General features: G+C 41.1%; 1 protein-coding gene across 15 annotated transcripts in view; it reads right to left on the bottom strand.

Moving 5' to 3' along the window:
* Positions 1-27,246, bottom strand: part of LEF1 (lymphoid enhancer binding factor 1) — a 156,962-nt gene that overhangs the window by 16,882 nt on the left and 112,834 nt on the right. For 5 of the 15 annotated variants that reach the window (XM_040329500.1, XM_040329561.1, XM_040329570.1 and 2 more), the window contains 3 exons: positions 24,298-24,405; positions 21,455-21,520; positions 17,809-17,857 (listed from right to left, as the gene is read on the bottom strand). In XM_040329500.1, the coding sequence (XP_040185434.1) occupies positions 17,809-17,857; positions 21,455-21,520; positions 24,298-24,405 (223 nt within the window). Of the gene's footprint in view, positions 1-10,489; positions 10,555-17,808; positions 17,858-21,454; positions 21,521-24,297; positions 24,406-27,246 lie in introns of those variants that run through there. The other 10 variants (XM_040329544.1, XM_040329552.1, XM_040329596.1 and 7 more) reach the window with 7 other exon arrangements.

Genomic DNA, 27,246 nt, shown 5'->3' with positions numbered 1-27,246 from the left:
AAATGCATATTAAATACATTAGTGCCTCCATGGAATGCACAGAATATAAGGTAAAATATTTAGAGGTCACACAACTGCCTATTTGAACACAATTAAGCATAGTCAAACCTCTGATGCCATTTCCTTTTTGAATGCTAGTAGAAGATAATGATCCTCCCCTTCTGCCACTGTCCCCAATCCATCTCCTGATAAGACAGAGCCTTTATGCCGCGTACACACGACTGTTTTTTGGGTTGTAAAAAATGAAGTTTTTTAGGCTCTAGAAAAAACAACGTTTTTTTCAACCCGATCATTAAAACTGCCTTGCCTACACACGATCGTGAAAAAAAAATGCTCTAGAAAAGCGCGGTGACGTACAACACGTACAACGGCACTATAAAGGGGAGGTTCCATGCGGATGACGCCACCCTTTAGGCTGCTTTAGCTGATTTCGTGTTAGTAAAAGACGATTCGCGCCTTTCTGTCTGTTACAGCGTGATGAATGTGCTTACTCCATTACGAACGGTAGTTTTACCAGAACGAGAGCTCCCATCTCATAACTTGCTTCTGAGCATGCGCAGATTTTTCACGTCGTTAAAGCCCACACACGACCATTTTTTACAACCCGAAAAACGACAACGTTAAAAACGTCGTGAAAAAATAGAGCATGTTCGAATTTTTTTTGGCCCGTTTTTAAGAACCCTGAAAAATGCTCTGAAGCCCACACGCGATCGTTTTTAATGACATAAAAACAAAAAAAAGATTTTTACAACCTGAAAAACGGTCGTATGTACGCAGCATTATAGTCACTCTGCACATGCTCAGTTTGATGTATATTGCTAAAGAATATATTTCTTTTCTTGGGAGGGTTCATGTGATTGGCACAGGGCCAATCAGCACTGTCCAGACAGAGGGCCAGGGGTCCTGCAGCCTCAGAGGACAGTCAGAGGAGAATGAAAACTCCTCCTACAAGCTTTAACCAGACACTGACCGCTATATACTGCTGATGAGAAAAGGTATTTAGCAGTTTATATTTACTAAAACGATTGCATTTCCATGTTCTGTGTACTGTAGGAGACCAGATATAGTTACATAGTTAGTCAGGTTGAAAAAAGACACAAGTCCATCCAGTTCAACCACAAAAAATAAAAAAACAAAATAAAAAACACAGTACAATCCTATACACCCAACTCCATACCCACAGTTGATCCAGAGGAAGGCAAAAAACCCCAGCAGAGCATGATCCAATTTGCTACAGCAGGGGAAAAAATTCCTTCCTGATCCCCCGAGAGGCAATCGGATTTACCCTGGATCAACTTTACCTACAAATCTTAGTACTCAGTTATATTCTGTAAATTTAGGAAAGAATCCAGGCCTTTCTTAACCAGTTAAGCCCCGGACCAATATGCAGCCTAAAGACCCAAGGTGTTTTTACAGTTCGGGACTGCGTCGCTTTAACAGACAATTGCGCGGTCGTGCGACGTGGCTCCCAAACAAAATTGGCGTCCTTTTTTCCCCACAAATAGAGCTTTCTTTTGGTGGTATTTGATCACATCTGCGGTTTTTAGTTTTTGCGCTATAAACAAAAATAGAGCGACAATTTTGAAAAAAATGCAATATTTTTTACTTTTTGCTGTAATAAATATCCCCCAAAAACATATATAAAAACATTTTTTTTCCTCAGTTTAGGCCGATACGTATTCTTCTACCTATTTTTAGTCAAAAAAATCGCAATAAGCGTTTATCGATTGGTTTGCGCAAAATTTATAGCGTTTACAAAATAGGGGATAGTTTTGTTGCATTTTTATTATTTTTTTTTTTTTTACTACTAATGGCGGCGATCAGCGATTTTTTTCGTGACTGCGACATTATGGCGGACACTTCGGACAATTTTGACACATTTTTGGGACCATTGTCATTTTCACAGCAAAAAATGCATTTAAATTGCATTCTTTATTGTGAAAATGACAGTTGCAGTTTGGGAGTTAACCACAGGTGGCGCTGTAGGAGTTAGGGTGCACCTAGTATGTGTTTACAACTGTAGGGGGGTGTGGCTGTAGGAATGACGTCATCGATCGTGTCTTCCCTATAAAGGGAATGACGCGATCGATGCGCCGACACAGTGAAGCACGGGGAAGCCGTGTTTACACACGGCTCTCCCCGTTCTTCAGCTCCGGGGAGCGATCGCGACGGAGCGGCTATAAACAAATAGCCGCGCCGTGGTCTCGGATCGCTCCCCGAGCGGACCCGACCTCCGCATGTAGCGGGGGGGGGTCCCTATCGGACCCCCCATCCGCTAATAGGCGAGGACGTACAGGTACGCCCATGTGCCTGTACGTGCCATATTGTGGACGTATATGTACATGCGGGGGTCGGGAACTGGTTAAAGCAATCTACTGAGCTGGCCAGAACCACCTCTGGAGGGAGTCTGTTCCACATTTTCACAGCTCTTACTGTGAAAAAACCTTTCCGTATTTGGAGGTGAAATCTCTTTTCCTCTAGACGTAAAGAGTGCCCCCTTGTCCAAAGTGTTGACCGTAAAGTGAATAACTCAACACCAAGTACACTGTATGGACCTCTTATATATTTGTACATGTTGATCATATCCCCCCTAATTCTCCTCTTCTCAAGAGTGAATAAATTCAGTTCCTCTAATCTTTCCTCATAGCTGAGCTCCTCCATGCCTCTTATCAGTTTGGTTGCCCTTCTCTGCACTTTCTCCAGTTCTCCGATGTCCTTTTTGAGAACTGGTGCCCAAAACTGAACTGCATATTCCAGATGAGGTCTTACTAATGATTTGTACAGGGGCAAAATTATATCTCTGTCTCTGGAGTCCATACCTCTCTTAATACAAGAAAGGACTTTGCTCGCTTTGGAAACTGCAGCTTGGCATTGCATGCCATTATTGAGCTTATGATCAACTAAAACCCCCAGATCCTTCTCCACTACAGGGTCCTGGGTTTAGTAACACTTAAAGTGCTGGAAGGACAACTTCTGCTGGCCAATGGGAGCTCAGCTTTTTTATTCCCAGGTCAGGCCTGCTGAGATATTACTAGCTATGGCGAGCATGGGGCTTTAATTTTCTGAATACTTTCACATGAGCATGAATTCTTGAGCCTTCAAAACTTCATAAACAGCTTCATACACAACAAACTGTATTCCCCAAAGGTTTTTTTTTTGTTTTTTTTTGGTGATGCAATAACATCAGTATTTTTTTGTAATAGGAATGCAAATGCTGAAAGTCAATTGTGAACACTGGACAATCATATAGAGTACATTATGTACAACAAACACTATTGTACTACAATTCATAGTAACGAGAGTAACTTTTACAAAGTACAGTGTAAGTGATCCCATGGAAAACAGGGACAGAAATATAGCAAGTCATACTGCTGCTGCTTCTAAAATGTCTGCAAATAATTGAGGCTTAAGATTCCATTATGGAATTCATTAGCTTCCCCAACCAAAACCTAAAATCAGAGGGGAACTTTCCTCCATGATTAAAGACAAATGGAACACAGTGTGACTGGCCTTGGGACAATGCTCTAAATTACAGCGCTGCTTCCCACATAACGTAAAACTGTGCCAGCGTTTGTTTATAATTAGTGCTCATCTAAAACACAACTGTACTATCAATACTTAATTAAAACATTGTGCTTTTAATTAATGAGTAAGGTTTCAATTAATGACTAAGGCTGGCCATACATGGGCATGTGTGTCACTGTGAACTACGGATGGGGGGGGGGGGGGGGGGGGTGAGACCCACTTGTGTTTATTCTAGTTCCCTACCAGTGAGACCAGGCAAACCTTTTCTCTCTGACCCATGTCCTGATGTAGGGCACGAGCAGAGAACACACATGAAATGTTTCCTAAACAATCACCAACATGCTGGAAGATCTCTGCATTTTTTTCCTCTACCCCCAAAAAATGATGTATACACCAAAACAGCCCTAAAGTGCTTGTAATCCTCAGACATGAAATATTAACAAAGCATAGCCCTCTACAGTGTGTGCTTGTCTCAAGTAAAAACACCAAGTGCCATTTCTTTTTGCTGCCTCCTTCTTCTGCTATCAGCATGAGTCTCTTCTGACAAGTTCTACTGACACCAAGAGAAAAATGGTGACACAAGAGGGACCTCCAGCTGTTCCTGTGTGCTGTGTGAAGGGGGGGGGGGTGTCTCTTCCTTCCAATCAGCTCTCAGAATTCTCACTGAGCTCTGAAGAGTGTAACTTCAGCTCTCCATCCCCTTTCTTCTGAACTCTCAAGCCTCGTACACACGACCGAGGAACTCGACGGGCGAAACACATCGTTTTCCTCGTCGAGTTCCTTGTTAGGGCTCGTACAGACGGACGGAATGTCCGCTCAAAACGGTCCGCCGGACCATTTTGAGCGGACATGTCCGCCCGGAGATTTCTGTCTGATGGTTGTACACACCATCAGACAGAAATCCGTCGGCGATGACGCGGCGACGTGCGTGGCCCTGGAAGTTCAAAGCTTCCACGCATGCGTCGAATCACTTCGACGCATGCAAGGGATGGCGGCCAATCGGACATGTACGGTGAGTCTGTACAGACGACCGAACATGTCCGACGGACAGGCTTCCAGCGGACATGTTTCTTAGCATGCTAAGAAACATTTGTCCGCTGCAAAACGGTCGGCTGGACAAATGTCTGCTGGAAACCTGTCCGCTCGGCCATACACACGACCGAACATGTCTGCTGAAACTGGTCCGCGGACCAGTTTCAGCAGACATGTTCGGTCGTGTGTACAAGGCCTTAGGCCCCGTACACACGAGAGGATTTATCCGCAGATACGGTCCAGCGGACCGTTTCCACGGATAAATCCTCTCAAAGATTTCCGCTGATTTCGATGGGATGGAGTGTACACACCATCGCATTGAAATCCGCGCGGAAATCCTCTGCCGATGACGTGTCGCGCCGTCGCCGCGATTATGACGCGGCGACGGGCGCGACGCTGTCATATAAGGAATTCCACGCATGCGTCAATTCATTACGACGCGTGCGGGGAATCCCTTTGGACGAATGGATCCGGTAAGTCTGTACAGACGAGCGGATCCATCCGTTGGAATGGATTCCAGCAGATGGATTTGTTGTGCAGCACAGCAAATATCCGATCTGCTGGAATCCATCCCAGAGGAGATTTCTCCGCGGAAACAGATCCGCTGGCGTGTACACACCATAGGATCTATCCGCAGAAACCCATTTGCTGGGATTTATCTGCGGATGGATTCTATCGTGTGTACGGGGCCTTAGGCTTTCGAGGAACTCGACAAGCCAATTTTCTCCATTCCCGTCAAGGAAATAGAGAACTTGCTCTCTATTTGGCTCTTGTCGAGTTTCTCGACAGTTTCCTCGACGAAAATGTACACACGACCGGTTTCCTCGGCAGAAAAATATCTCCCAGCAAGTTTCTTGCTGGTTTTTGCCGAGAAACTCGGTCGTGTGTACGAGGCCTTAGAGAAGCTTAAAAATTCAGCACTTTAAATGGATGTAGAGAAGAGAAGACAGCAGATAAACAGGTACAACTTATGTAGGTGGAATTGTTTCATCTCCGTGTATCACCTAATGCCAGTCACTTCACTGGGTATATGGAAAGGTTTACAACCACTTTAACAAAAACAGTCTCCGAATGAAAACTGCACATAATGACAAACAGTACATTACAATACATTAAAAGGAAGAAAGGTGCCATAAATGAGGACAAATACAGGTTTCATATACGGTGAATGTTCACCTGCTTTAAATGAATCATGTAGAATCACTTTATTGGCAGCCCCAACAGCAGCGCATAATCAGCTTCTCCCTTTCTTCCTTGCAGCCCTGTCCAACCATCAGAAGCAGAGAGAGAAAGCTGCACGAAGCAGCAGGGGAGCGGAAGGAAGCTAATTATAAAGAGTTGCTTGGGTCGCCATTAAAGTGAACCTGTTACTTTACCCTGTCTGGGCAAATCACAGGTTTTCTTTATGTTGTTGGCTTAATAAGCTGTGTTTTCTTTGATGTAGAATTTGTCATTGTCTAAGGCAGGTTTAAACATGATTGGTGGTTTTCGAGGAAATAATGACATGTCCTAGCCCTGCCTGTGAAAGAATACTGATCCTCTAGGCCCCTGATTAATTTTATGGTCCTAGTACCATGAAAGGCTGGGTCGCTTCTATTATGGAAACGGGGACCAGAGCTGCGAAGGTCACAATTTGATCTGCTCCTTTATCCTTATAAAAGGGGTAATTAGTGAATCTAAATGCTGTTTGCATACAAAGAGTACTTATTATCAGGGCACTCTGCAAATAAACCAGAGATGGAGCTGCCTTCACTAGCATCATATAAACCTGTTCAGCATCTTTCCCAAGCCTACTACTTTGCTTTGTGAGCATAGTGTACTGCACAGCAACCAATCACATATTATCTTTTGGTCTGGCTACACAACACTGATGAAAGCTGATTTACGATTGCATGTTAGGCTCGGTTGACAGTGCAGCGCTGCAAATTTGTTCAGTTTTTTGTCCTGTGTGAGGTGCGAATTTACCGCAAATTAACCACAAATTTACCGCGATTTTACATTGGACATAGCTGCGATTGATGTTCTAGCCAATGGAATCATAATATAAAAAAAAAAGGTGTTAACTTCCTGTGTACTTCCTGGTTTTTGTGGAGAGTAGTGTGGTGGAATTCGCACATATGTGAACCATCAATGCGATTCCAGAATGATTTACATTGATGTCTATGGAGACTAAATTCGCAACGCAACGCTGTAAACTTGTACAGGACCCCTTTTTTTAAAAACAATGGCCCAGATTCTCAAAGGGCTTACGACGGCGCAACGCCATTTGCGCCGTCGTAAGTCCTAATCTGGGCCGTCGTATCTATGCGACTGATTCTTAGAATCAGTTACGCATAGATATCCATTAGATCTGACAGGCGTAAGGCTCTTACGCTGTCAGATCTTAAATGCAATTTTTTTTCCCACCGCTAGGTGTCGCCTCGTCGTTTTCCCCGTCGTCTATGCAAATTAGCTATCGGCGCGGGGCGCGCTTAATTTAAATACAAGCCGCCCCCTTTGAATTACGCGGCCTTACGCCGGGCCATTTACACTACGCCGCCGCAAATTACGGAGCAAGTGCTTGGAGAATACGGCACTTGCTCCAATAATTTGCGGCGGCGTAGTGTAAATGGCTTACGCTACGCCGCCGCGGATTCTACCAGAATCTGGCCCAATGACTTTATGGATGACATGCGAATTTAGAATGTTTTTGACGCATCACATTCGTTATGAACTCCCATCAGTGTGAACCAGGCCTTAATGTTTCTTGCACTGTTGTAAAGTTTAATGAAGAAGTCAATGGGGGTTGATTTACTGCAAGTGCACTTGCTCCAGATCTTAGTAAATAAGGTAAAGCTTGCAAAGAATACCCAATCACTCAATCACATTCATGTAAAAAAAATATATATAAAAAAAGCATTTTTGCTTGCACATGATTGGATGATAGAAATCGGCAGAGATTCCCATCAGATCCAGAAAAACTACACTTGCAGTACACTCTCAGGCCTCGTACACACGATAGGTTAACCAGAGGACAATGGTCTGAAGGACCGTTGTCCTAGGTTAACCGATGAAGCTGACTGATGGTCCGTCGTGCCTACACACCATCAGTTAAAAAAACGATCGTGCCAGAACGCGGTGACGTAAAACACAACGACGGGCTGAAAAAAACGAAGTTCAATGCTTCCAAGCATGCATCGACTTGATTCTGAGCATGCGTGGATTTTTAACCGATGGTTGTGCGTACTAACGATGGGTTTTGACCTATCGGTTACCAATCCATTGGTTAATTTTTAAGGCAAGTTGTCTTTTTTTTTTATCGAAGGTTAAATAACCTATGGGGCCCACACACAATCGCTTTTGACCGATGAAAATGGTCCTTCAGACCGTTGTCCTCTGGTTAACCTATCGTGTGTGCGAGGCCTCAGGGGCACTTCCATTGCACAGTACAGTAAAACCTTGGTTTGAGAGTGTTTTGCAAGACAAGCAAAATGTTGTATTACATTTTGCCTTGATATACAAGCGATGTCTTGATATAAGAGTAGCGTCATGTCTGAGTATAAAAAAAGAAGAGAGGAGCCTCTAAGTGTAGTAATATAGTTACATTTAATGAAGGTACAACATTATTGCTACACTCAGGCCCGTACACACGTCCGAGGAACTTGACGGGCAAAACTCATTGTTTTGCTCGTCGAGTTCTGTGTGAAGCCGCCGAGGATCTCGGCGAGCCAACTTTCCTCATTGAACAACGAGGAAATAGAGAACATGTTCTCTATTTGGCTCGCCGAGGAACTCGTCGGCTTCCTCGGCCGAAAGTGTACACACGGCCGGGTTTCTCGGGAGAATTCAGCTCCGATCGAGTTTCTGGCTGAATTCTGCCGAGAAACTCGGTCGTGTGTATGAGGCCTCAGAGGTGCCTCTCTTCTCTTTTATACCCTGTAAAAAAAATGCTTTGATATACAAGTGCTTTGGATTACAAGCATGTTTCTGGAACGGATAATGCTTGCAAACCAAGGTTTTACTGTATATTTGCCTTTAGTATATCAACCCCAATACAGCGATATATACGTATAAAAAGCACACACTTGTAGAATGGCTCAAGTACATAAACATGCCAAGCAAGAACAAAATAAAATCTAACCAGCGTGACAATAAAAATTAGCTCATTATGTTCTTGGAAATCTGGGGGGGGGGGGGGGGGGCATTCACAAAACAAGCAAAGACATATTTCTAATGGAAGCAAAACAGATGCAATGGAAGCATTTTTACTTTGTGTGAACTATCCTCAAACACTGCTGACTCGTTTTCAACAGCGACTAAAGACTCTTACAGAACGTCTTTGTCCGGGTCCTAACAGATGTCTTTATTAAAACGAGAGGGCCCTTCTAAAGAGTGGCATGTTGCAAGCAGTCAGACCACACAAACTGTAAACAATGGAACTGTGCCAAACGAAAGGAAATGCCTACCATTCTAGGATTCTATTTTATAGACTGGGTAAGGAAAGAGGGAGAGTGCTTAAACAACTGTAAAACAAATTTGCAAATTACGTTTTGAAATTTACAAATATGTCCTGGCTAAAAAAAAAGGAACATACATCCACACGATTTTGGCTCCGGTGTAAAGATCTCAGGAGCCAGTGGTCTGGAATGTTATCCGGCTATTTAAATATGAAGTGTTAGCCAAAATGGAGGCTCGTTTTAGAGTAACTAAGGATGTCAGGTTTCAGCTTAACACATTTGACTTGCTGAATGTTTTTGGAAATTTGCTTTACTCGTAAAGCCGATCTTTTATCCTTTCAAAGCAAGGTACCATTGCATAGCTGAATCCGAAATGCGTGTTTAACTATGGAAAATTCATCAATCTGCTATGCATGCGGGAAGAAAGGAAGGGGGGAAGGGAAGGAAGATGGAAAGAGAATCCTTGCACAAGCTTCCTTATTTTGTTTTTAGCACATACACAATCACAAATGAAAATACTTGGAAAATTACTTATTTCATGCTTTTTAGCCCTGTGTCAGAGGGCAGGATGAGTCTCACTTCTTCTCTAAAGGCCTGTAACGTTATTACTGTCCTACACGCCCTTCTTTAAAGTAAACCTGCCATTGTTGGCCTCCTGGCTGGCTGTATAGTTGATGCTCTATGGGATGATTCCTCTAATGGGGAATATTGCATTTCTCGGGGTGTGCAGCACCTCTCACCGCCACATGTGTCTTTCCCATTCTATAGTTGATGCTCTTGCTTCAATACTTCTATACCCCCTTGATTTTTGACCATTAGCTGCCATGCATTAAATGATGTCTGTACAGTGTATAGTTACATAGAAAAGCACAGCAACATGAGAAGCCACTAAAATATTTATACATTTTGATATACTTTATTTTTTATTGGTTTGGCTAGTTCTGAGAACACACTGTTTTCCCAAATTCAATCTAAAATTCCAGTTTCAATACTTTCTGGCAGTTTTGAGAGCTGGTAAACCCCATCATGCCACCCATTCATTCATCTTTGCACAAAAAAACCTGGCTGGTGTGCCAACTAGATATTTAGGAGGCTGGTTGGAGTAGGAACAGTCCTCGTAATTATCAGAAAGTACTTAAAGCAGCATGTGTTAGCAGCAGGATTCTGGGTATCTGGGCATTAAAGGGTTTATAATAGGGTATGTGAAGGTACCCACAATGTACTGCTACAGTTATGTCTGGGATATCCTTCAGTTGCAGTATTACAATATGCTAAATATATCTGCTTTTTTTTTTTCAAAGCCGGTATAAAAACCATTGTAGGGTTTTCTTCTAACATTTGTACTAAACAAATAATGCAATTTTCTGTCTTATGAAGCTTCCTGTTTCTCTTTAGCAGGTCAAGGGTTTATTTCAGTAGATGGGCATTTAAAAAAACAAAAGGGTTTATTTAGCAGGAGCCCATCTAACAACAGTATAAGAGCTAAAGAGATGTTCTTACCATGCTTCAGATGTAGGCAGCTGTCATTCTTGGTGGGCCTGCACCTGCAGAAAATTTGGGTCTTTTAACAAAATTGTTGAAATATTACAAAATGCATATTCTTAAGTTGATTTACATTCATTTATACTTCTTTGTTACTTTAATGGTTGTTATACCAGCCTTTAGACTTTTTTTGCTATATATTGTATTTATGTTATCTATTTTATGGCGTTACAGTTTAGAGATCTTTTTTTGTACTTAATTTCTAGTTATATTTTTCCACAATTACTGCAAATGATTTTTTACCTTCAATGTCACCCTAGAAGCATTAATATTGTACTAAGTGCACCTTTTCTGTAGAGCTAGCATAAAGGTTATACATTTGGTCAATATCTGGCCTGTGAAGTCAGTAAACGGCAGGCGGTAGTCCTTTTGGTGACCTTTTGATAATTTCAATGCTCATAACACCACCACATTTGAAGTAGTAAATTTGCCTTTTTTGTGAGCAATTCTTAAAGTACATGGGTCAATTAAGAAATTCTTTTTTAGACTGAATTATCATTTATAGAAATATACATTCTAAAGCTCCCTGGCAGTCCAAAGACATGGGGAGCTGTCTTATGCAAATTGTAATCAGCTGTTGTGCTCAAGATCTAATGCCTGGCCCTTTTCACCTTTGCTCATATGGATCAATCTCCACACTATTGGTCATAACAATGGGCAGCATTACTGAGCAACATTGAGCCACAGGGACTGAGAGAGAGTAGGTCCAAGTTCTCAACCACAGATGCTGTCCTGCTATGATCGGCATTATAGAACTCCTGGGTTATGGAGATCTAGGCAATGTGATCATTCATGCAAGCATCTCCAATTACCTGCTTATCCCCATTACCCATAGGTTAAGCACAAAACAAATAAGTGGTTCAAACTAAACGTAAAAAACACCAGATAACTTTAAGAAAGGGTCAGTCCATCCAAAATTGATATTTTCGTTTTCAATAAATTCTTTAGAGCTCACCCTCCAAATGTTCCTATTTTTTTTTTTGGAGGACCTCAATGGTGAAATCTCTAGTTTGTGTTCCTGGATCTGCATAACCGTTGTGGTTAATACAAAAAGATCACGTTCTTCCAATTAGTGGTTTCCTTTATTTTATATTATGGAGAAGGGAAAATGGGAGCAGATTATCATCACCAAAGTGAGTGGAAACTCCCAAAACTCCAAGATGTGTGAGAACAGAAGCAATAAATATAAAACTGGAACCAGCTTTGGAGTCCCCAAGAGATATAAGAAAGCCAGAGACTGACCACGAGACTTCCTCTATAACATAAATATCAAGTTTGGACGGAGTGGTTCTTGAACATAAGCAGATATGCATGCTCTTGTTTTGTCTAAAGTCCACACAAGCTGCAACTTTTGCTGGCCATACACTATATGAAAAATTGGCCAAAATTTGGTCATTTGGCCAGTTCGTACATTTTTCAGCCAGTTAATGGGCACAAAATCAGTAATAGTTGGGGGGTTTTTGAGTCGAAAAAACAAAGGACAAGTTTGGAAATTTTCTGACGAGCGCACGATAAATTGAAAGGTTAATGTGTTTCCCATCCGAACTGTTTACATGATGACACTATTTTTGACCGTTTTCCTTGACAGAATCCATCAAGAAACATGGTGGCAGAGCTTTTTTGCTGAGGAAAACGGTCGTGTGTATGTTTTTCATCGAGGAAACTGTCGAGGAATTCGACGAGAAAAAAAGAGTTCTCCTTTTCCTCGACGGGAGTCTCAATTTCCTCGTTGGGCTGGTTTTCGACGAGAAACACGTTCGTGTGTATGCTAAGAAACCCGCGCATGCTCAGAATAAAGTATGAGACGGGAGCGCACCTTCAGTAAAAGTAGCGTTTGTAATGGAGATAGAACATTTGTCACGCTGTGACAGTCTGAAAAGTGCAAATTGTCTCTTACCAAACTTTTACTTAACACGCAGTAACATGAGATTAGCAAAAGCAGCCCCAAGGGTTGTGCCAGTGGAATCGAACTTCCCCTGCCGTTGTACGTGTTGTACGTCACCGCGTTTGAGAACGAGGAGATTTGATCTTGACAGTGTGTAAGCAAAGAAGGCTTGTCAAGTTTCTCCACAAGCCTGACAAGGAACTCGTCGAGGAAAACGATGTTTCATTCACGACGAGTTCCTCGGTCGTGTGTACGAGGCCTCACTGCCGAATGTTCGTTTTTCGAAAATGGGTTCTTGTGTAGTGTATGGCCAGAATAAGACCAAGGACTTCCCTAGGTGAAATGACAGCTAACCCTGAATACCAGACTGCAACCAGCTTCATAGCAATAATTAATACAAAATATAAATCAACCTTCAATCTGTACGTTTATGGGCGTTAAAACAACAGCCTTTTTGTTTTTCATTGCAAAACCACAGAGAAGTGTTTGTAGCTGCCGGATGTAGGAAAGGAATTGATGTCTAGTTCACAAATGTGCTGAACAGCCCTGTGAAGGCTTGTGAAATATGAAAGGCCTGCACTGTTGATATCAAGCGCACCCACCTTCACATACACTAAATAGGTTGTGCATTTTGGCTATAAACACAGCTACACTTGTGATTTTTTTTTTCAAGACCAATGCTTTCCATTCCACAGGAACAAATGTGACTTTCAACCGAACTGATAATATTACATAATGTTTGGGATCTTTTGACAGCTGTCTAGGGAAATTAACAGCCAGTAAATATGACATGCAAACCAAATGGAAAGGCCAAGTTAAAGATTAAGGACGTTGGAGGTCAAAGGAGGACAAAACTCCAAATGTCACTAACTAACTCTTTGCTCTACTTGTATGTGGTATACCAGTAGCCAAAATGTTTGTGAGGTTAATTGTAATCCTCATCCATAATATCTGTTATTTTCCATAACTGGAACATTGCTGTGGTGCTGCTCATAACTGGATAGTAATTGAAGACCAAATTTAACCCGGAATAACCACACTGCATTATTAGTAATACAGTTTTGGCACACTTTGGTGTTTTATTATTCAACAACACTAGAGGAGTACAAAATATGTTGCAAGTTTTGCTATTGCAAACTTACTTTATAGGCAGTGAAAAGTTTAGCAAGATATACCAACCAATCAGATTACAGATCATTAGAGTGAGATCATTATAAAGATTAATTTTGACTGGTTGCATGTGGATACTGCCCTTTGCGTTTGAAATAAATGTTTAAAGCCCCTCTTGGCATGTTTCCTGCACCACAATCAAAATACACTGGGTATGCGATCTGCCGCAGTTGTTAATATAATCCTAATGACACCACAAATGCAAACTGCAAATGCGGTGCGTTTGCCTTCACAAGATCACATGGTACCACACAGGGGCAGACTGACCATTCGGGGCACTGCCCGAGGGCCCCATACCACTAGGGGGCCCCATCAGGGTTGCCAGCCTCAGTAAAACCAGGCTCAGTAAAACTCAGTACAAATCTGTGTTTTAAAAAGAAATCCCAAGATTATAGCTGCCTGCCTCTCCAATACATTTTTCAGTGTGTGTATGTGTATTCTGTGTGTATGTATACTGTGTGTGTATACTGTGTGTGTATATTGTGTGTCTGTGTGTGTGTATACTGTGTATGTATACTGTATGTGTGTGTATACTGTTTGGTCCCATAATCTATTGCCTGGGGGCCCAATAATCTCCTATTGCCTGGGGACCCCATAATCTCCTATTGCCCGGGGGCCCCATAATCTCCTATTGCCCGGGGGCCCCATAAATTGTCAGTCCGCCCCTGGTACCACAGTACTATGCGATCCTGTGCAGTGCGTTTGTGAAAAGTAGTACACATACTACTTTTGGTTGCGATACAGTGAGATTTCATCTCATTCAAATGCACTGAAGGAATGCGAATTGCGTTTCAGTGCGATTTAAGTGTGCTTCTATCCCTCAGGCCCCGTAGAATTCAGCCAGAAACTCGATCGGAGCTGAATTCTGCCGAGAAACCCGGCCGTATGTACACTTTCGGCCGAGGAAGCCGACGAGTTCCTCGTCGAGCCAAATAGAGAACATGTTCTCTATTTCCTCGTTGTTCAATGAGGAAAGTTGGCTCGCCGAGATCCTCGGCGGCTTCACACAGAACTCGACGAGCAAAACGATGAGTTTTGCCCGTCGAGTTCCTCGGACGTGTGTACGGGGCCTTACAGTTTGTTCGAAATACAAAGATGAAATCTGTTCCATTTTTCGGAATAACCATGAAATTGAACCTAACACTAAGCTAATGTATCTTCTATATTAAACCCCCTAGACCAACGTCTATTTTGTATACTCACCTCGTCCTATGCCGTACCAAATCCTCACACTTTTGTTAACAGCTCTGTGCCACAAGATACCAAAGCAGAGCTGTCAAAGAACTACTGATCGGCTTGCTTATCTGATAGCAGTTGGCAGGAGGAGCCAAGCTGGCCAGCCAACATTTTCGAAATCAAGTCAGCTCTGCTCATTGGTACCCACTCACAACCGTTCATTTTTAAGATTTTGTATCTTTAAAGTAAAACTGAAGGCACGTTTTTGATTTGTATTGGATAGTGTGGAGATGGATTAGAATTTTTTTTAGGTTTCTATTGCTGTCTGTGTCCCCTTTAGGGAGATTCACCCTCTCTATTTGTCCTGTTTACTGTTATTTCTAAAGGCCCATACACACGATCAGGAATTGTATGATGGCAGGCTGTTGTCGGAAAATCCAACCATTTGCATGCTCCATCGTACAATTGTTGTCGGATTTTCAGCCAACAAATGTTGGATAGCATGCTTTACAATTTTCTGATAACAAATGTGTGTTGTCGGATTATCCGATTGTGTGTACAGAAGTCCTTCGGAAAAAAAATCCACAGTACAAACACGCATGCTCAGAAGCAATGCTAACCATAACACAACATTAGCAGAAGTTGCCCAAAGGATGGCGCTAAAGAGCTGAAAACCCACATAGTTTTGTGTTTGTTGGCCGACAATTCTTTGCTGTTTGTATGCAAGACAAGTTCACAGCCAACCCCCCTCGGACAAAAGCCCTACGCTTTGTCTGCGGAAAATCCGATCGTGTGTAACAGGCTTAAGAATGAAAGTAAAAATTTGGGGTTGTCACCAGAACAGGAAAGATGGGAAATCCTACAATCAAGACGCTAGATCTGGTGATCCAGGGGACAACCATGGATTCCCTCAACTGAGGCCCCGTATACACGGCCGAGAAACTCGACGAGCAAAACACATCGTTTTGCTCGTCGAGTTCCTTGTGAAGCCGCAGAGGATCTTGGCGAGCCGAGTTTCCCCGTTGACTAACAAGGAAATAGAGAACATGTTCTCTATTTGGCCCGACGAGATCCTCGTCGGTTTCCTCGGCCGAAAGTGTACACATGGCCGGGTTTCTCGGCAGAATACAGCTCCGATCGAGTTTCTGGCTGAATTCTGCCGAGAAACTCGGTCGTGTGTACAGGGCCTCAGTTGTTAAATTTTATGTGACAAAACTGTTTTTTTTTGTTTGTTTTTGTTGTACAGGGGGCATGTTGAAGTCAAGTTTGGTGTTAAAGAGTATTTCATTGCACACCAGTATCTGACAAAGTAATGAATGCTCAGTGTGAACATTCAGTAAAATGTGGCTTTTTAATTATGTATAACCTGGGATTTAGGTGTTTTGATGACTGCCTGGAGGACACTAAACACACTTCACACAAAGATAGTCAAAAGGGTAACACTAAGTAATGGAATCAATCACAGCAAACAAGATCTGCTTGTTTATAACTATCATTTTACCACACTTTATCCAACATTCCTCAACATATACAACCCCCCTGGCTACACCATCCTCATTTTCAAATAAAAGGGGCTCTATATGTCATCTTGGAATCTAGAGAAGCTTCTCAGAACTTGCAGAATGTGGATTTTTTTTTATTAATAGCACAGGGACTTGTAAGTGAAAAGGAAAACCAGTTCAAGCCATCCATATCAACCAAATAGATTTTCTCGTAAAGCAGAATTCTAACTAAAGCCTAACTAGTTGCTCCCCCAACATCTATACTAACCAACCTGTGTAAAAACATGTATATACTTACCTATTTTCAGCCTGCTATGGTTTGGTCACATAATCCAGCTTCCATGTGTCTCAGCCAGCAGTGGCTGCAGGGGAAAGGAGGGACCACCGAAAACAACTGCAACTGGGTGACATCCCTGCTTCAGGCTTTCACATCTGTTGTCATGTGATCGCTCCATTACCCGTCACCTGCTGCTGGCTGCTCACGTGACAGTCCTGGAGTGGGCTGAAAATAGGTAAGTATATACTGTACATCTTTTTTTACAACAGTTAGTTAAGTATAGGAGTTAGCAGGGCTAAATGGACGTTTTAAGACTAGTTAGGCTTTAGCTGGAATTCTACTTTAATTTCCCCTATGGCCCACCGGACTAATAAAAAAGAAAATGAGAGTAGTTACTACGAGCTCAGTGCTTCTGTTAAGCCTCGTACACACGACCGAGGAACTCGACGGGCGAAACACATCGTTTTCCTCGTCGAGTTCCTTGTTAGGCTGTCGAGGAACTCGACAAGGCAAGTTTCTCCATTCCTGTCGAGGAAATAGAACTTGCTCTCTTTTTGGTTCGTTGAGTTTCTCGACAGTTTCCTCGACGAAAATGTACACACGACCGGTTTCCTTGGCAAAAAAATATCTCCCAGCAAGTTTCTTGCTGGTTTTTGCCGAGAAACTCGTCGTGTGTACGAGGCTTCAGTCATATTTGTATAATAAAACCATGATGAAGAGAGCAATAGTATGCAGTTATCGACTTCAACCAGCAAATAAAAGATTTCTATTTGGTTTCTAGCGGCTACAGCACAACATTGCGCTTTGCACAAATACATTGAAAAGGAGGCATGCACAGGTTCAATTATTACTTAGTGATATATTAAAACCAATAAACACGCTGCCCACACTATTGTGGTATTTTGCTGCACAGGTGAGGAACAGTGAGTACAATAACCTCAAGTTTCAACGGAAAACCTGTTGTTGACGGTACTGGTTACATACACTTCACACACCTGTAGAATAAGTGACAAACCACAACTACCTCACTTATTATACATCTGGCAAGATTCTGGTATAACAACTTGGCCGCACATACATCAAGGAAGAACATTTTTCTTAACATTGTTTGATGATGTTTAAGATCAATGCAAGCTTACGTATGGCATGGCCACAGCTGCACTTACTATAGTACATAGAAAAGAAGGGCAGAGAAAAGATAACTCAGAAAGATCTACAGAATTCGCTGCTGCGGCTAGAAAACAGAAAAGCGTGTCAACCAACCTGATGTGGATTCCTGGAGCTTTTCTCTCTTCCTTTTCTTTTTTTTACCCTGCAATAGTAAATATAGAGTTCTCAGCATGCATGTACCCAACATACACATGCACATGCCATTTATCCCAGTTAAAAAAGAAATACAAATAATAATATATAATAAGCTAAAGATCAGATCTACAACATGTAGGGGTCACATAGGTAGTAGTTTCTGGGACCTAATTGTGTGCATGGAAAATGTTTCTTTTATTTGCCCCAAGTGTTGTTCAACAGAGGGTAGATAGACATTGATATACTTGCATGACTTAAAAAATCCAGTAGGATGCATGCAGGGCACTACAGAGCATTCAGCATTAAAGTATATCTAAAGCCTAGACTTTTTTTTTTAAATAATTTTGTATAGAGTAGGAAATGATTAAAACTCATGCCAAATATTTTGTTGCTGTTTGAGTCCCAATGTGGAGATTTCCCTTTACCTCCTATCAGATCAGGAAGTTAGTAGAAATCTCTTGCAAACAAGGGAGAATACCCCCTGTGACTGCCGTCCCCACTGGAAGAGTTCCCTGTGGCACCTCACAATGTTGGATTTCCCATTGTTTTGTCTCCCAGTGACAATGGTCACCAGCACAAATAAAGGGTGACTTCCTAGCAGAGAAATAGCATTAAAGTAGAATTCCAGCCTAATACCAATTATTCTTTCCAATGTTCTCTTCCCCTCCTACTACCTATCCTGCCTAACCTGTGTAAAAAAGATGTGTTTGCTTACCTATTTTAGTCTGCTCCCATGCGGTCATTTAATCTGGCTCCTCTGTGTCAGTCAGCAGCTGCTGCAGGGGAGAGGAGGGAGCGCCGACAGCAGCTGGGCCATAGAAGTCTATGAGTGATGTCATAGTTTCAGAAATTCCCAGCCATTGTCGAGTGCTACCTCCTCCCCCTGCAGCTACCACTGACTCACACAGTGGATCACCTGAGCAGACCAGAGTGGACTAAAAATATGTAAGTATACTCATCTTTTTTTACACAGGGTAGGCGGCACAGGTAGCAGGGGGAAACATTTTTAAAACTAGTTAGTGTTAGGCTGGAATCCTACTTTAAAAAACATGTTGGGGGGGATTTATCAAAGTAGGCCGAATCTGAAGTAGCTATGCATGGCAACCAGTCAGCTGCTATCTTCTTCTTATTCGGTGAAGCTTTAAAAAAAAACACAGAAGCTGGTTGGTTGCCATGTACATCAGCTACAGATTCTGGCTATTTCAGTTTTGATATATTCCCCTCAGTGTTTAGCACTGTACACATTTCATGGCGTTCAATAAGCGCTATGGCTGCTGGTTTGTATAGTACTAGAAATTGACTCAATACAAATGGAAAATGGAGCATGAAAAACTCTCTGCTACACTATATTACTACACAATATTGTATGATGGATATGCTTACATTTGCTATTAAGTGACAGGTGCAGCTTCAACAAGGCTGGCCATACATTATACAATTTTCTTGTGCAATTTTCCTTTAGATTTACCAAAACCATATAATATAAGGGAGGTAAGACCTAAACACTTTCAATTTGTGTGCAATAAGTCAGGCCCTTGCACTATATTGTTGAAGGTAAATCTAAAGGAAATTGAACAAGAAAATTGTATAATGTATGGCCAGCGTATGTGACGCTCTGGTTGGAGCAATATGAAACTTTGCACACCCAACACCTTTTGGCTCAGTAGACTCTTTCTAACTCAGCTGGGTACATGACAGTGGGAGCGCACAACACATGAATATAACCTAAGGCACATCAAGGAAGCCTTGTTCAAAAATGGCTTCCAGTGGCCTCTTTATTTTCAAGCCAGCACTGATTTGTCACCTGCAGATATCTTGAACTGGCCTGTACTCTATGAAGATAATAAGGTAGATCCTCTGTGCACTACAAGTGCACATTGAAGTACAGTCACTGTAGATCTGAGGGGAAGATCTGAAATGAGGGGAAGCTCTGCTGATTTTATCATCCAATCATGTGCAAGCAAAAATGCTGTTTTTTATTTTCCTTACATGTTCCCTTCAAATCTACAGTGACTGCACTTCCAAGTGCACTTGCAGTGCACTTATAGTGCACAGTGGAGTTACCTTTAGTAAATAAACCCCACTTTGGAAAAAAACAGGAGCAGCATGGAGACTTAAACTGGGTACACACAATCCAAATATTAGCTGTTTCAGCAGGAACTGGCTATCATTTGAACAGTGTGTACAGCTACCTATCCAACAGATGTCAGTTTCACAACTGGCTTCTGTCAAATGGTTTTGCTGGAAAACCAGCATCCAACCAGTACCTGATCAGCACTCGCAGCCAATGGCTGTGAGCACTGATCAATGTGTTCTGGTAGGAGGGCGGTCCTCCTTTCAGAATACAATAGCACAGCAGAGGAGGATGCCGCACCAACATCACTTGTGATGATACGACGATCTGTCAGGCCTCGTACACACGACCAAGTTTCTCGGCAAAAACCAGCAAGAAACTTGCTGGGATTATTTTTTGCCGAGGAGACCGGTCGTGTGTACATTTTTCGACGAGGAAACTGTCGAGGATCCCGTCGAGCCAAAAAGAGAGCATGTCTTCTTTTTCCTTGACAGTAATGGAGAAACTTGCCTTGTCGAGTTCCTCGACAGCCTAACAAGGAACTCGACGAGGAAAACGATGTGTTTCGCCCGTCGAGTTCCTCGGTCGTGTGTATGAGGCTTGAGTCTTTTTTTTTCAGCCCACTGGGTTGAATGAAAAAAACCTGAGTGTGTGTTTGTCCCAGCTTAAGTACAACATATCTAGCACTTCTGATTTGCAGTACTAAGGAGGTCCTTGGACTGAATCCCAGCCTGAACTTTTCCTGCATGGAATTTGCATGTTCTCCCTATGCTTGAGTAGGTTTCCTCCTACACTCCAAAGACATGCTGGTAGGTTAATTGGCTCCTGTCTAAAATTAGCACTAGGATGTGTATGTATGCACGTGTGCTGGGGACCTTAGATTATAAACTCTTTAAAGGCAGGGGCTGATGTGTATAGCATGTACAGCGCTGTGTAATTTGTCTGCACTATATAAATGCCTGTAATGGATAACACATATTCCTGTAAACTAGACTGCTTACAAATATTATTCCATAAGGCATTTATCTGTGTTTTAATAATCCCATTTCACATAGAAACAAAGCTTCAAATGTTTCCAGGGTAAATAATCGGTTTTAGTCTGGACAATCATTTTGGGACAACACAGGCTCAGTCAGTATCTCTATATAAATATTTTTTCAGATGACAGCGAATTGCTCCAGAATGAAATAATCTTTCTTGTTTCCACCTGAATATTTAATCTAAAATGATAATTACCCCCAAAAAACATTTAATGTCAGCAGCCACAGCATGAACATGTTCTGTTGTCCATGTTTAACCAGCTGGAACGTCATTGGTACAAATGTCCACTTATTAAGATGAGATGTGTACAGAAGTGCACATTCTGCTGCCTGGTTTGCAGCCAGCATTAATCCCAGCCGTACTGAAAAGCTGCAGTTGTACTGAAGGGGATCACAGAGATGTGATGGACGACAGCCAACAAGGGTCAGCATTGCCAATGATGTTACTTCTGTCAGCCAAGGTATATCCCAAGAGAAAAGATAAACCTACTTGACTAAACAAAGACTCCACATCCACATGGGCTTCAAACTTTCCTGGGATAGAGGCTGCATGGCGCTAAAATATACATGAAAATGTTTACGCTGCAACTTGTTGCTAAATGACAAACAACACAACATAGGTTAACACTAGATTGGTGGCTTCTGTCTTATTGGCAGAGTAATAAATAGTTTGGAGGCTAGCCCAGTTCCACAGCTGCTACAAACCCTGGTCTACAGGAACTCAAAACCATGATATTAGTTACTTCTTCCGCCCTCGCCTTTACTTCTTTATTGTCGCCCCGCCCCCCTATTACTTTTCACCTTTTTTTAATGACCATAAAGTTTTAATGTTTGTTTTTTTTCACGCTACAGTGAAAACTCAAGGCAGTTTTTCACAAGGAATTTTGATGGGCATGCAAAAAGCTGCTAGCAAAAATAGTCGTTAATATATAGAAAATTGTAATTGCTGATAACGCATGGAGAAAAAAAAACGCATCAAAATGTGCACAGAAAGGTGGGAATCTAACCCTATTGATGTGATGATTTCACTTTGACAGGCAGATCTGTCATCTCTAATTGTAATCAATTATTGATCTAAATGTGCATGGCCACTCTATTTTTTATTTAATACTCATGCATTAAAAGGTAAATATATATTTGACATGCTTTTTTTTTGTTCTGAATAATACTGCATGCTCTATGGGAACAGATGCACAAGCAAATAAATTGGACTATGCATTTTGCAATAAAGGAATATATATTTTTTATATATATTATATTATATATATTTATATTTAACCAGCTCTAAATTCATTTAACTGAAAATTGACGGCAATATGAACAAATGACACCATTACCATTTTCTAATAAAAAAGTATAAATGAAACAGCTCAGCTGGTGGTAGATCATTGAAACCCGGGTTGTCAGTCAATATTTTCTTATGGAAGACTGCTCCATTTTAGACGGAATAACTATGATTGACAGATTTGTAAATAGTCAAGCTGTTAGCATTCATTTGGTTCCACAATGTGACTTGATAGAAAGTGCATGGGGATCATATCAGATCACAATATGACTTGAGATTAGCTTGACTATGAACTGTGAAAAAATGCACAGTCCCGAATGTATCCCCTACTAGCAAAGTATAAAGACCTTGTAAATGCTGTCAGTTGTTAATCAGCTCATACTCTGGGGCTAAAAGAATTGGATATAGCTAAAGCATATCCCCAAAATAGGCCACCCAACCCTTCTTAAATATAGGTTGCTCATCTCTCAAAGTAGACCTGCGCTAAGTGTTATCAGCCTTGCAGCAATGAATAACTAGAGAGTAATAGAAAGGCAAAATAATAACTTTGTCAGGATAATACAAATGCCTGGGTTTTTGGCCATGTGACCAGTACTGATGGGCAGCCTAGGGCCCAGTTTTTAAAGAAAGGCTATTCACCCAAACAATTGTATTTATTAAGTTCAGACAAAACAATATAATTTTAACTATATCTATTCAATAATAAAAAAAAATGTTTTAGTCAGTTAAAGATAAAATATTTTATATGACTTTTACATTTTCATGATTTCCAGCCAGCTGGTGGAGCTCTAGGTTACTTTTCACATGTTTACTTTACAAACATTACAGATAGCCTTTTAAAATGAAATATGGAGGCTGCCACTGCTGACCTCTGTTTCTGAAAATACTCATGACTAGGCTGCCATGCTGACCCTTTGCTTCAGTCGTTAAGTCACTAATCTAGAATCGGTATGTAAAAAAAGGACTTTTAACAGCAGATCCACATACATAGTCCGTGCCAGGGATTTAGAAAGTATTGAAGCTAGTGGGTCAGCATAGCAACCACTACTAGAATTTTCAGAGGTTAGCAATGACCGTTCCATATGTCTCTCATGACAGGGTTGCTTTAATTGCCTTAAAAAATGTATAGCTCTTTATAGAACCGATACATTTAAATCCACATTACAAACAATTAGTCCTGTGACTCCATACAGAGATTCAATTAGAGAAGGACAGTCCCAAAGAGAGAAGTTAGCGCTTTTCTTCTTTTAGAATTGCCACATTCATTAGATCAATAATATTAGATTATATCATTTAAAGCAGTGGTCATCAACCCTGTGCTCAGGGCCCACTAACAGGCCAGGTTTGCAAGATAACTGAAATAGATCACAGGTGATATTTGCTGCTCGGTGATTGCAGTATTCTAGTCTGCATCTCCCCAAGGTAATGCATAAAACCTGGCTTGTTAGTGGGCCATGAGGACAGGGTTGATGACCACCGATTTAAAGAAAATAATAATGAAGTGGTAAAAAGCATCAGTTTAAAAACATGTAATCTTAAACAATTTAATAAAGCTGCCACAAATGTATAAGCCTGTTTTAACAATTAGATCATAAATATGAATAGGTAATACCAGATTTAGGATGAGCAGAATGAACATACTACTGGCTTTTCTTATCCATCTATTAATTTCAGTGGATTCTGATTATAAAGGGCTACCGGTGACTTCCTATGCACAGAATAACTAGCACAACCCTAATACAAGAACTTAGCATGGTTAAACATTCTACAACCTCTAGTTATATTTACATTGCACAAGCATGTAATGGTGTGACATAACTTCCCTGCCTGATTTATATTCCTGGTCTGGGTCTGAGTTTGTTTCTAAGAGAACAATGATCGTATTGCTCTCTTGGAAACAAACCCAGCCCCAGGCCAGGCTAGACCTATGACTTGGATGGATTGATGATCATTTTGAAATGGATATTTACTATTCTATACAATGACTAGCTAGCAATACGGCTGGGGCCTCAGGCACCCATTTAGAGGGGAAGATGGTATATACTTACATAGTTGTCTCTTGCAGACCAGCCTGGATAGAGCTGCATGTGTAGCTGCCTTTCTTTGCGGGCTAGCTCATAATATTTGGCCTGTTCTTCACGGGATAAAGCATGCCACTGCAAAAAGAACATAAAATATTAAACTGAGCTTATGAATGAATGCATATGAAATGGAAAGTGCATAATCTGGTGCTGCAAACCAAGAAACCAATCAGCTTTACGTTTTTTTTTTTTTGTTAATTAACAAGCTGAAGTTAAAAGCTGATTGGCTACCATGCACAGCTGCACTTCTCCAGTTTTAGTAAATCAATCCCTTTAATACATTCTTTATAATAACAATGTAACTACTGATAGTGTTCATGAGTGATTCATGAACACTGGTCCCTTTAACAGCCATTGAATGGCTACAGAAATACATACATAAATGAAGGGAGGTAATACTCCTATACAAATCCTGCCACCTTGGGGCTTCTTATATAACGACCCCCATCATGTGGGCTATGAATGGATATTACCAAACCTCTGTATTCCTCTCTGTGCTCTGCCCTGATATAAGTCTATCTAAAGATTCCCTGTTTGGTGCCGTGTTCAATGCTTGACTCCTGCTACTATTCCCACACTTGAAGTGAACCAGTAGTGAAAGAAATATGTAGGCTGCCATTGCTGACCACCTTCTAAAAATACTTGAAGAGAAGACTGACTGCCAAGATTTAATACCCTTCCAGCTACAAACCAAGAATACGTATACATAGAGTGAAGTCAAAGAAAATATCTGATCTTTATGCTAGTTCCAGGTCTATGCGTCAAAAAGTATTGAATTCCCAGGATAAACAGTCAAGCCAAGCAATTAAGGCCTCGTACACACGACCGAGTTTCTCGGCAAAAACCAGCAAGAAACTTGCTGGGTTTTTTTTTTGCCGAGGAAACCGGTCGTGTGTACACTTTTCGACGAGGAAACTGTTGAGGATCTCGTTGAGCCAAAAAGAGAGCATGTCTTCTTTTTCCTCGACGGCAATGGAGAAATTTGGCTCGCTGAGATCCTCGACAGCCTAACAAGGAACTCGACAAGCAAAACAATGTGTTTCGCCCGTCGAGTTTCTCGGTCGTGTGTATGAGGCTTTACAGTCCCTACAATAGAGGTCAATGACAACCAACATATTACTCTCAGTACAGGTATACCTTATCATTATTTCTGGTGTAGAAGGGATTGATTATTGAAATGTAATATATAGGTAAAATGTATGCAGTGATTTTTGAATATATAACTGGACCAAATGGTGATTATGTATGCATTTACATCAAGTTCAGTTTAAACAAGATGTAGTATTATAATAAAAGTGCTAGTTTTTAATTCATTTGTTTGATACAGTATATGGGAGTGATTTACTGAAGGTAAATAAGCTGTACACTTTACAAGGGAAGGTTCCTTTAACTTAGGGGAATAGGGTAAAGCTCTGCTGACTTCCATCAGCCAATCGCATGCAAGCAAAAATACTGTTTTTGTCTCTTCTTATTTTCCTTGCACGTGATTGGGTATTCTTTGCAGAATGAATTTTCACCACATTTATTAAACTAAAGAAGATTTCCTGTGCAAAGCAAAAAATCCCCTGCAGAGTGATCAGCCTATTTGACCTTAGTAAATCAACCCAAATGTAAAATTATGTTGTGTTTTAATACCATCATAACACTAGACAAAAAACGTATATAAAGACATTGTATTATTCCAAAGCCCACTAAACAGGATAAAAAAATAAAAAAAAGAAGAAAAATAGTGTGCTTGATAAAATCTGTAGCGTAATTGAAATGTATTGACCTGCATACATGGATTGCTACATTAACATACTGCTTTTTCTTTAACCAGTACACCATTCGTAAATCCTTTAAATGGGGTCACCATAATCCATTTTTCTGGTTGGCTTTCCAGCCGCCAGTGTGACATATATGTCCAGGAAGTGAATAGGCGTTACGTTGCCATGGAAAATACTATGTTGGCTGTACATGTTTTAAGAGAGGAAGGCCTGATTGCCTTAGGCATGGAGATTAGATCCTTGAAAAGGGTAAATAGAAATGCTTATCCCAGACAACATGCATTTTGGAAATGTTAATATATAAGCAACTGATATACAGAAGAGAGAAATCAATATTAAAGGAAATGGCATTAACAAGAAATGAATTTTTTGCGTAATTAAAGCAAGTTAAAATGTCACATACATTGTGTGTCTGGTGGTATAAGTGCTTGTTTTAGTCTGCAGCCACCAGAATAACCCAGTTCATATGGAAGAGCCCCGGGTCTACATGATCTCTAGTGGCGCCTAGTCATTAGTGCCTTATCCCTACTCTGCAAAAGACACCTAATTAGTTCTTGAAGTGCTTCAACCACTTTTAATTACATACTGATGTTTAATAACGGTATTAGCACTTCCTTAACATCTGGAGCGGATCTGCCTGACTATTGATCTGCTATAACAACATACTTCATGCTAAGCGTGCCTGACAACCTGAGAAATGACTGAAATTAATGAGTGTTTTCTACACTATTAAAATGTAGTAAAGAGCTTATATTATTATTTCATTCCCTGGTGAGCAGAGTTTTATCAACTTTTTATTTATTAGCATAAGTGAGCACTCTTGCCTTCTATGCTTTGAAGATCATCATCACCAAAAGTCCCATCTGTCTACATCACAAAAATAATTTTCTCCAGTAGGAAATGGCTCATCTAAAAGTATTCATTTATGCAAGGCATTATCTTACTTGATGAAAATCATTTTACAGTGCTCTTCAGGGTGCAGATAACCAACAACTAGTATATCAAGTATATCTCAATTTAAAACATTTTGAAACCCTTGCCAGGTTTTTCATATTTACTTTGGTTCATATTTTCCCCATTTGGGAGATTTCCCTTCACTTCGTATTCTGTAAACACAAGGGAAAGTGAAAGGAAAAATCCTCAAAGTAAG

This window comes from Rana temporaria, chromosome 1 (genome assembly GCF_905171775.1).
Source record: "Rana temporaria chromosome 1, aRanTem1.1, whole genome shotgun sequence".
NCBI lineage: Eukaryota > Metazoa > Chordata > Amphibia > Anura > Ranidae > Rana > Rana temporaria.
The sequence above is the reverse complement of the archived record's forward strand: the minus strand, read 5'-3'. Positions and strand labels throughout refer to the sequence as shown.